The sequence below is a fragment of the Callorhinus ursinus genome, unplaced genomic scaffold (assembly GCF_003265705.2).
Source record: "Callorhinus ursinus isolate GAN/ISIS: 27379988/994484 unplaced genomic scaffold, GSC_fseal_2.0 scaffold1, whole genome shotgun sequence".
NCBI classification, from domain to species: Eukaryota; Metazoa; Chordata; class Mammalia; order Carnivora; family Otariidae; genus Callorhinus; species Callorhinus ursinus.
In genome coordinates, this window is record NW_027397063.1 from 65,097,163 (window position 1) to 65,109,125 (window position 11,963).

At 39.7% G+C, this 11,963-nt stretch overlaps 1 protein-coding gene across 1 annotated transcript in view; it reads left to right on the top strand.

Moving 5' to 3' along the window:
• The window catches only part of ATP13A5 (ATPase 13A5), a 123,411-nt gene that overhangs the window by 87,113 nt on the left and 24,335 nt on the right, over positions 1–11,963 (top strand). Inside the window, exons 25-26 of the mRNA XM_073903541.1 lie at positions 1,099–1,171; positions 9,371–9,545. Of these exons, the coding sequence (XP_073759642.1) occupies positions 1,099–1,171; positions 9,371–9,545 (248 nt within the window). The remainder of the gene's footprint in view (positions 1–1,098; positions 1,172–9,370; positions 9,546–11,963) is intronic.

Below are 11,963 nucleotides of genomic sequence, written 5' to 3' on the forward strand. Positions count from 1 at the left end.
TCACCACTGAGCAGGGAGCCCAATGTGGGGCTCGATCCTGGGACTCTGGGATCATGACCTGAACCGAAGGCAGACACTTAACCAACTAAGCCACCCAGGTGCTCCACCCCCGCCCCAGCAAAGACCTTTAATCAAAAACTTCAGGGCCTTGGGTTCACACTCTAAAAATCTAGAACTATTTCTCATTTGCTTAAAGGTGGTCTCTAATGGTTCAGATCATAACTTAGTGTTCAGTCAGCAGCTATGAAGCAGAGAAACAGAGATGGCTGCAACAGGTATTGCCAAGCAAGTTTCTGGAGGTAACAAGTTGACTTTTATATATGACTCCATAAATGTGAACTTCAAACAAGTTTCTGTGTCTACACAAACTTAGGAAGTCAAGCATACCAGACTGACGTCTGCAATGGGATTACTTGAGGTAGAGGTACTTGTTCAGTTTGTGAAAGTGAATGGACCCCAAGAGAACAATATTGTGAACTCAGTCTCTGGATAAGGATGGAGAGTCATACCTGTTGAATGATTTGTGGCTTGGATTTCAAAATTTTATGCTTGGCATTCCAAGTGGGTATCTTATTTCGAGAATTCAGCTGTCCAGGCTGAGACTGTAGCTGCCAGATTACTGTGGCCAATAAAGAGGGTGTTTCCCAGCTGACTGACTCTCATTGCTAATATGGAATTAAGTTAAACACTGGGAAAATTGTGATCTGGTTTCATTCTCTCCAATGAGATGCTAAAAATCATAGGTAAATTACTTTTTTTTTAAAGAGGAAAGAAAAATAACTGTTGCTTCCTGATTACTTTCAGAAAGAGTTTTGGCAATGATAACAATGCTACAATGGCAGAAACAATTCTTCTACTTACTTTTCAAGGTTTATTTATTTATTTTTAGAGAGAGACAGAAAGAGAGCGTGGGGAGGGAGAAGCAGAGGGCGAGGGAGAGAGAGAATCTCAAGTGGACTCTGCACTGAGTGCAGAGCCCGAGGTGGGGCTTGATCCCATGACCCTGAGATCATGACCTGAGCCGAAACCAAGAGTTGGATGCTCAACTGACTGAGCCACTCAGGCGTCCCCTTATATTTACCTTTATTTCCTTTTCAGCAACTACAGCTCTTTGGGAATTACCAGTATCTCATGCAAGATGTAGCCATTACCTTGATGGTCTGCTTAACAAGTAGGTGTTTTAGCAAAGTAAACAGAATTATTTGTATTTATCCATGCACTCTAGAAATACTCACACAAATCAAAGCTTCTGTGAAAGAAGCACCTTTATTACTAAAACCACATTACCTGTAAGTTTTTTGAAAGAGGTGTTGGAGTAAGTTGAGGCTTGAAGTCCTCAGATTTGGCACTAAAATATCCTGATAGCAAATAGGTCTTAGCCTCATAAAATGATCAGTGTATTCTGAGTTCTTCATAGGTGTGTGTCTTGTACATAGAAAAATGTATAGGAAATCTAGAAAGGGAAATCTTTAAAACCCAAAGGTCACTTTCTATTATGTAGCTATTCTTCACATTGACATGAAACCAGATTTTTTCCTAGGTATTTGACATGTGAGAACAAATGCTAGCATTTAATTCCAGGAATTCTCTCAAAAGCAAGGTGTGGCTCACAGCAGCTATTGTTCATTTCCTTCCTTTGAGATGACACTGATAAAGTATTTCCTATCAAAGAACGCAGGGCTTCATACTAACTCTTAATAAGTGAGAAAGATGACTGCCTCAACAGAGAGCAAAGAAAAAGAATGACATAGTCATTTCTTTTTCCTTGTTCAACAATGGAAGTGTTATGAAAACTAACAGATAAAGCATCAGGCAATGCAGGATATTAATAACCTTGAGAATTTCATGTAACATCTTAAAACATGAAACTGATATTGAAGTCGTTTATTATATCAACCCAATGACAGAAGTTACCAGCATCAGAGATGTAAGTAACATCAGTTTCGATTCTTCGGGCTGAAATGTATATTTGTAGTCCATTAACATATTTTTCTGTGTGTTATTAATAGTCACATGACTAGAACATTTTGAATCAAAGATCTTGCTTTTGCAGTGTTGGATATTTTTAAGCAATTTGTATGATTTACTTGTGAACATGGTTGATGATGCTAAAAAAGGAAAAAAAAAAACACCAGGAAGTTCCAGGAGCTAAGTTAGCAGGCAGTAGCATGAAGGTGAAGGCCATGGCCATTTTCTCCCACTCGCTATCTCTGCAAACTTTGGCAAACTATTTATGAAATAATTTCCTGTTATGAAATGTCCTCATAGGGTTGAGAGGACCAGATAAAACAATGCATGTGAAGTGTATAGCAGTGTGTCACACGTTGTAAGCACTCATCACAAGATGAATGCTATCACCTTGCACCTATTCTCTTTTGCTTCTTTTGAAATGACTGGCTAACTCACTGAGCCTTTGAACAGAATTAGACTGCGTACAAGTAGATAGTTTGATTAGAAATCCAAAAATATGGGTAGTGTGTTTGGGATAATTTTTTTAAAGATTTTATTTATTTATTTATTTATTTATTTATTTATTTATTTGAGAGAGAGAGAGAGACAGAGAGAGAGAGAGAGAGAAAGACAGAAAGAGATGGCGGGGGAGGAACAGAGGTAGAGGAAAAGGGAGAATCTCAAGCAGACTCCACACTGAGTACAGAGCCTGATGGGGGGCTCAGTCTCACAAGGCTGAGATGAAATCAAGAGTTGGATGCTAAACTGACTGAGCCACCCATGTGCCTCAGTGTTTTTTTAACCTCCGCCTTCAAACACTATTGTTTTTCCATCACTGCAAACTCAGTCATGCCGCAGGCAGATCATTTCCTGGTCAGTATCAGGTATTAAAATGATCTCATCTTTAGACATTTAAACTAACATTTCATGTTTTCATCCAGTTCAGACTTTTTCTTCCTAGATCAAGCCTGACTTTGGAGCAAGCAGTGGGAGAGAAGGCCATGGTCTCTACTTTCCTTGTGTTGCCTACTCTCCACTCTTGCTTCAGGGAATCTGGGAGCAACAAGAGCAAATGACTTTTTACTTATGTGGGGGTATTGTAGTTCTGTCCTGTCAAGTGCTCTCTAGCACGGCAGGCATCTAAAATTCACGTTCACAAGAAAATCATACAAAATGCTTAAAAATATCCAATATTGCAAAAGCAATATCATTGATTGAAATTGGCATGGGACTCACTGGTGAGTTTTTGGGCCCTTCAGAGATTCCTGTGAATTATTCTGGACTAAACTACTCCCTGACATGGGTGGTGCTCTCACCCTCTCACTCAGGATTCCTCTCAGCAACTGCCTTCTAGTGAAGCCTTTCTCAACTCCTCGGCCCTCTAGTCCCAGCAGACTGCCCACTGGGCAGATTCTTTCCAAAACAACTCTAGCCTGGCTAATTTCCATAGTTTCTACCTGACCTACCAGATAGTAGATGTAGCCTGCTGTCACTGCTGCCCCCTGTCTTTTCCCTCTGATATTGCAACCAGAATGAGCAAGCCAATCCCCACCTCCCAAAATACTTCAGGTATCTCCTGGAGTGGTTCTTATGACCTCCCCTCAGTTTGGATTGGAGTGATGCTGGGAAGAAAACCACAGTTCTCGCTGCTCTTAATAATTCCCTTTAAAGACTCTCTTAATAATTTCTATAATTTTATGTATTCTGCATATAGGTAATTTCTTGGGGTTGGGGCATGCTTATAGTTGAAGGACCAGTATGGATCCTTCTGAGTGGGTACAATAGAGATATGGCAGTCATCTCTCTTTTAATTCAGTTGGCATTTGCCATTCATGGTCCTCAAGTATAAGGCTCAGCAAGAAAAGGCCCAGACAAAGGAAAAGCCTTTCCTACTATATGTTAGGCACACAGGTGTCTGGGGCCTAAATAGGCTGATCACTGAAGTTTACAGTTTAGTGTGGGATTCACATGCATGAATGAAGGAAATGCAAGTCAAAAGTAGTGAGTGCCAGAAAACAATAGGTACTTTGGGAGTTCAGAGAAAAGAGAGATTATAAAATCTTGTGGGAACAAGACGTATATATATAGATATATATAGATAAGCAAGTACATAAATTAATTAAATACATGATGGTGTTGTCTTTGTCCCATACTAATTCAGGCTTGAGGTCAAAAGCCGTAATCTGGGAACCTGGAAAGGCAGGCACCTTGGTGAGAGTGAGAGAGAAAACAACAGGTGCTTTGGGAAGTTCAGAGAAAGGAGAGATTATTTCTGAAAATCTGTGGTTGGGGAAGAGATAGCAATGGAGAAAAGAGAGAAATACTAAGGGTTGCTTCATGGAAGAAGTAACATTTGTATCAAAATAGAAAAGATGGACGGATTTCAAAAATCTTTTCCTAAGAGAAGGGTACTTGAAGTAGAATAAAGCAGCATGAGCAAGAGAGAGTTGGGGCATGAGTTTTTCAATTCGACCACACTGTAGGGTATGTGAAAAGAAACAGCAGAAGATAAAATTTGAAAAGGTGAGTCGGATCAGATCACAGAACTTGACTTCCATGCTGAGAACTGTGAACATTCATCTGTGGATGTTAGTAGTCATTGACAATTGGATGATCAATGTAAAACCACTCTCACCAAGGTGCCTGCCTTTCCAAGTTCTCAGATTAGGGCTTTTGACCACAAGTCTGAATTAGTATGGGACAAAGACAACACCATCATGTATTTAATTAATTTATGTACTTGCTTATCTGTATATACCCTGTCTTGTTCCCAAAAGATTTTAAGGCAACACAAAGGCAGTTAATAAGACAAGATATAATATGTTAAAGGGAAATCAAGGAGAAAAGTAAAGTGAAGTCAGGGAGGTCAATTAAGAAAATGGATGTCTTAAAGCCCAATTTGACCCTAAAAGGTACAGAGGCCATTTTAAAAGGAATTTGTTCTAGCTGCATCTCTACTCTTTTTAACAAAACCCACTCAAATTAGATCAAGAAAAAAAGAAGTAGGGGGATTTTTAAGAATATAATTCTCAAAAGAAAAAATTTGAGAATAGAAACTCAAAAGCACCCTGGGCCAGAGCAAGGCTAGAGCACTAAAGAGTGGCAAACAATGGCCACCTTTTTTATTTCCAAGAGGCCATCTTATCTCCTTCTTCTTCTTTCTATTCTTACTGTTTTCGTGTGACTTCTACTCATTCACCTTGCAAATGACCCTAAATGGTGACTTTACTATTGAACCTCCATAACCTTTCTGTTGGTCTTTGCACAGCTAATTAGCTTAGCCTCTCAGTGTCTCCTTTGCAAATATTGTGGAGAGAAAATTCATTGACCTAACGGGTAAAATAATGTCCACTTCTAAGTCAGTTATTTCTGTAAATAAAGATGAGGTCATGTAATTTAGCTCTATTTAGGCCAACCACTTCAGCATATGGAAGGAGGCAGTGTCCAGAGAAGAAGGCTGTAGGAGGAAACCCATCCATTATATAAATGCCTCTCTTACATAAATTCCATCAGTGCTTCAAAGACTCCTCACCTTTTCTGGGTCTTGGTCCCTTTGGAGAATCTCATGGAAGATACAGATCTTTTCACCTTAAAAATCTCATGAGACACATTCAAAATTTTGCATGTAGTTTAGGTGTGTTCGGGAGCCTCTGGAAATTTGACGTACAAGACTTGAAATGTCCTTTATATAAAGCAAGCCAACTATTTAGGAAAAGCATGCCTACATTATATCCAAATTATGCTGAAGAATTAAAAAGTATACTTTGAAAATAAAAATTTGCAACTGCTAAGTCCTCCTACATAGCAGGCCCTGTACCAGGTTCAGTGAGGGACAGATAAGTAGGATGAGACAGGGTTTCTTCCCTCAGGGAGCTCACAGTCTGCTGAGTGCATGTGTAAATGACTGGATTTAATGCAAGACATCCTCACTACATAGCAGCAAAATGAGTAACGGGCTGTGGAAACTCAGAGGAGGGAATGCTTAATTCCGAATGAAATATAACACTTCACAAGCTTACATTCCTCTGCATGTAGTATGATAGCATATATCATCCCCATTTTAAGGAAACCTAGACAGTTCAGAAGAGTTCTGGCTGCCGAGAAATAACAAGCTTGCATTTTAGGGCTCCTCATTTTATCTTTTTTAATTTATGAAATCTACACTACTGCAATGTGCTGTAGAACAGAGAACAGGGGGCTTTACAATTAGACAGACTTAAGTTTATATTACCACCCTGTTGTTCACAAACGGTGGGTCTTTAAACAAGGAACCCTACTTCTCTGAACCTCAGTTTCTTCACCTGTAAAATAGATATGAAATACCTATTTTGCATTGCTTTTTAAAAAATATTTATTTTTTTTATTTTGAGAGAGAATGAGCAGGGGATAGGGTCGGGCGGGGGGGAGGGTAGAATCCCAAACAGGCTCTATGCCCATCATGGAGCCCGAGGAAGGTCTCAATCTCACAACTCTGAGATCATGACCTGAGTGGAAATCAAGAGTTGGATGCTTAGCCAACTGAGCCACACAGGTGCCCCTTGCATTGCTTTTTAAAGAAATAATGTTTGTAAGGCACTTTGCAGAGGCTCTGGAACATAGTAGGGGGCCCTAAAATGCTAGTCATTTTTTTATAGCCAGATATTCAGATTTTCTGTCAGAAAGCATTAGAATTTCTAATATGGAAAGAGTTAAAATATTCATTATGTAAGGACTCTGCATCAGTTAGCTATTGCCACTATAATACTGTATATCAAACCTCTCCCCCAGATTCTGTGGCTTACAATATCTACTCTTGCTCTGTAGATAAACTGTCATTCAGCTGATCTAGGTCAGCTGAAACTGATTGGCTTTAGGATGTAGATCAGTTGGTCTTGGTCAAGGCTATAGGTTTCATTCAGGTCTGCTCCACATTTTTCACTCTGGAGCCAGGCTGGAATGACAGACTTGGGCATGCTGTCATTGTGATCACAGAGAGTGAACCTGGCTATGCAAGCAGACATGAAACCTCAGCTAACATTGCTTTGGCCTGAGAAGACTTACACAATGAAACCAAAATTAAAGGGTGATAAAGTGCACTCTACCACAATGAGACCAATAATTCAACCCAGTATAGTCTCTGGGTAAAAGAAAAGTCAGAAACTCAGTGAGCAGCTGAGAAAGAGAGGACTGGAGAGGTAGAGCCAAATGCTCAGAGATACAATTTCACCTCTTTCCATCACCCACCGCCTCTTCATGTGCTCTGTAGCCATCTTCTTCCTTGAGTATAAGAACGTGAAAAGAACTCCAAGCTCGGCAGCCTCTGCCTTCTGTGGCCAGAGCACAGTCTCTTTGCATTGACGAGAGGTCACACTGTGTGCCCCTTCCTTGCATGCCATGCAATGACTTCTCACACTAACTACCCAGAGTGAGGCCAAACTTCACAAGTTAGGGGCACAGCCTCCTTAAGACTGTCCTTACTTCGGAACTCAGCAGTAAGTTTGGGGGTCTCATTCACACTTCTGACCAGCCGGCTGCAAACTTGGGGATTCTCATTCTCCCCTCAGGTTCAGTAATTCACATCAACAACTCACAGAATTCAGTAAAGTGCTATACATATGATTACAGTTTTATTAGAGTAAAGGAATACAAATCAGAGCCAGCCAAAGGGAGAGACACACAGCGTGGAGACTGGGGAAAGGATCCCATGGTGGGAGGATCTCAACTCTTCCACTGTCCTCTTCCTGGGGAGTCAGTTTGCCTTACTTTCCTGGCACATCCATGGTGACAACATGCAGAGTATTGCCAAGCAGTACTCACCTGAACTTAGGTGCCTTGTCTAGAGTTTTTATTGGGTTTTCTTTACGTAGACATGATTGGTTGAATCATTGGCCACGAAGTTGATCTCAATCTCCAGGTTTTTTGTGGCATGGCCAGCTCCATCCTGAGTCATCACTTTATCACCAACTTCCTTTGGGCCCACCATCTGTCATCTTATTTGCATAAACCATCAGGGCTACCATGAATAAAAAGACACTTCTGTCAACTCAAGAAATCCCAACAATTTAGAGAATACATCCCAGGAACTGGGAATAAAGGTCAGCCAAATTCTTTATTACATAACCCATCTGTGTTTTTCCATCAGAGTTCAAGCTTTTCAGGGCAGATGAGATGTCCTCCTCATCTCTGCATACCCCATGGCCTATAGCCTAGCATCCTCCTAGGGAAATATTGATTAAATTGGTAAAGGCAAAGCCTTAGATAGTTATAGAGCTTTAGAGTAAATGAGTTGGAAGAGCCTTTGGAGACCACTTAGACATTCTTACCCATTCACTTTATACATGAGAAAATGCAGTACCAGAGAGTTCACGTGATTACCCAAGGACCTACTGAGCAAACTGAAGACCTACGTTAGAGTGTTATCATCCCAAACTGGACACCTGCTCCTACTGCCTTGCCCCTACATGCATGAACACAAACCTAAGCATATGCACCCTACTTTCTTCCTTACTTTCAAAGAAACCAGTGATCAGCTATAAAAAAGGAAAAGGCAATAGATATAAAGACAAGAACTGAAACCTGACTATAATGTAAACCTTTGAATGTATTGTATCTGATTCCTGACCTTTCCATGCTTCTTTCCTGCGCTGCCCTAAGAAGTAAAGTACATTCCATTTTCATCAGCTTGTTAGAATATATGGCTTCTAAGAAGAATGCAGTCATCCTTTTTTGTAGTTGTTCTGTTTAATCTCCGCCCATTGCCAATCCTTTAAGTTAAAAAAGAAAAAAACAACTCTAGGATCAAAATTATAATACATTTTACCACTCTCATCTGGAAGCGAGATTATTTTATGTGCTATTTTTCCTGACCAGGTGTAATGTGTTCTAACAGTTCTCCTTTTATCACTTATTCAGGATGGAACAGAACACACCTCTAGCATCTATCCTGGTACACTGAAGTACTCAGAGAATGTTGGCTGAATGAATTATAAAATGAGTGCTTTTTTAAAAAAAATCCCCAGCATATGAAGATTAGTCTAGCCTAATGTCTCTTACTCTCTTCTTCTTAACTCTCCACCTTCCCACCACCGCTGAGAGATCATAGTACTGCTTATCCATGTAGAAGGCCACCTTTCTATTTTATACACCATTCCTGGTCAGTGTGGTTGTGAAGAAAATATTTGCACCATAAAATATGGTAAATGTGTAATTAACAGAATTTTTAAACCTATTACTTTTCGTTTCTGAAGGTGAAACAAAAGCATGGAAGAGGCAAAGGCTGGTAACATTGGATATGCACCTAGGCAATGTGCTTACCTAGATGTAAACCCTCATTCATGTTTGCTGCATCTGAACCCTAATGCAAGTCTCGAGATAATAGACATCTCAATCTTTTACTGTCAATAATGAAATTGTAAGAGGGGAAAATGCATTTGTTTTTCAGTGAGTTCAACTCATGCCTACCCAAACCTGGCTCCTTACCGACCAGCAGGACAGCTCCTCTCTCCACCTTTGCTGCTCTCAGTCTTTTTGAACACCTGTTTCACCTGCATTGTGCAAATCTGTGCATTTCTCTATGTGAAGCAGCAGCCCTGGTATTGTGAGGTCTACAGATACAGGTAAAGTTCAGTTTTTTAGTTTTCCTTTCTGAAGGTGATACAGTGAGTACCCAATGTCATTGTACAACTTGATTTGCACACATACCCTAAGTTTTTAATTAACAACATTTGTGTCTCCACACTGCAAAATACCAGTGACAGGATAGAACACAGAGCACAGTTAATGGGTGGAGTCCTGGGGTGAGCCACGTGCAGTGGGTGGGAAAAATCTTCACATTGGTTGTTGATGTGTAGATCCAACTGTTGGTTGACTGAATGAATGTATTAATTCCTTGGTGGTTTGGAGACCATATAGACCAAAGGTCAGCAAACATTTCTTGTGGAGGGCCAGATAGTAACTATTTTAGGTTCTGTGGACCTGACAATCTCTGTTGCAACTACTCAGTGCTACTGTTGAAGTGAAAAGGAGCCACAGACGATACGTACAAAAGTAGGTGTGACCATGTTCCAATAAACTTTATTTACAAAAAGAGGTGTTGAGTTGGATTTGGTCTCTGGACTGTAGTCAGCTGACCCCTGATTTACAAGAGAGATTTGCTTAAATTAGTTTGAGTTTTTCAAATGAATGTTAAAATTAAAATGTTAGTTGATGGTATCATTTTTTTTCTGATTGAATTGAACACTAGACTCAGGGCAAGTCTCTTTACCTCCCTGGGTTTTAACTCCTTCAACTATAAGTTAAGGGTAAAATGTTGTGAACTGTGCCCCAGATATTAAAACTTTATTTTTTCTGACAAATCCTGCCTGACCTCCAAAAGGAAAGGCAGAAAAGGAGCAGCTCTTTTTGAAGTAAGGCTTGTATAAATTCCTTTACACATGCTCCACTGTGATCCTGAAGACACCAGAGCCCCAGGAATCAGTGAAAGATTAAAAACTATCAAATGATGTCTAAGATTGTCATTTAGATCCTAAATTCAGCAATTCAAATATTACTTGAGGTGAGAATTCATAACCAAATTTCTCTCAAAATCAGATTTTTATCCTAATTGGAGTACATATACTCAGAGAAGTAAAATTCTGATTGGATCTGGGGGACAAGAAGGTATAACCCAAAGGGTGATGGATAGGTAGTCCTGCCTCTATCACTAACAGCTATGCCTTAACTTTCTTATTTGCAATGTAAGTATAACAGATTAGATACACTTTTATGTTAAACTCTATAATTCAGGCCTTTGGTCTATGTGTCCCCTTTATGCAAAAACACTTTGTGACTACTGATGATTTGTTTCATTAATGTACTCAGAAAATAGTAACTGAACATCTGCCATATGCAAAGCACATCTCAGGACCCTAGGGAACCAAGGATTAAAAGACTTAAGCCTATTTGTTGGGAACAAATTTCATCTATAATCAGTTATAAGAGTAAAAGTTTCAAGCTGAACAAGAAAGCTAATAGAAACTAATTTGTGAGTTTGATTATGAAAACAATGAACCTTGCAAATAGATCAATCTGGACTGGGAAAACCCATCTCTTAAATATTTTTCTGAGCAAGTATTCTGTGGCATTTCTGTGCTAGGTGCTAAGGATTTATAAATTTGAGTCAAACAATAACAAAATAAAACCAAAAGAGAAATTTCATATTCAAGGAACTCTCATCCCAGAGGCAGAAAATAAAAATATGCAAATGAATAATTGCAAAACAATGAGCTAAATGCAACACCAGAAGCAAAAACAGAGGACAGTAGTTACCCTTGCCAGTGAACTAAAGACAAAAGACTTTCAGATAAAGGAATGGAGAAGGAATAGAGTGCCCGACCCAGATGTGTGCAAACGGTGATATTTGGGGAACAGAAAATATTCCTGTATGTTTGGAGTATAAGGAGCATAGGAAGACTGACAAAAGATAAGGGAAGGAAGGCAGATAGAGACCAGAGTACAAAGGGCTTCTGAGCTTGTCTGAGAAGTTGGAAATTAATTTATTAGCAAAATAGAGCCATAGACACTCAGAAGCAGGAGAGGGTCATGTTTGGAACCTCAGGAAGAGAATGGATTAGAGTGGGCAGATTCAAACTCAGGGCCTAAGTTAGGGCTTACCTTAGTCCACAGAAGAGAAAACAACACACACACACACACACACACACACACACACACACACACACACACAAATGCCTGCAGGCACACATATGTGTAACACACCCCACCATGCACGCAGACAGACAGACACACACACACACACACACACACACACACACACACGGGTACCCATGGTTCATTCATTCTGAACTGAAAGGAATTCCATAGAAAATTATCATCCAAGCCCTTTCAAGACAGATCACTTGTTCTAAATGGAATGCTAGACAAAGAATTTTTTTTTCTATTTTTTTAAATTTTATGTTATGTTAATCACCATACATTACATCATTAGTTTTTGATGTAGTGTTCCATGATTCATTGTTTGCGTATAACACCCAGTGCTC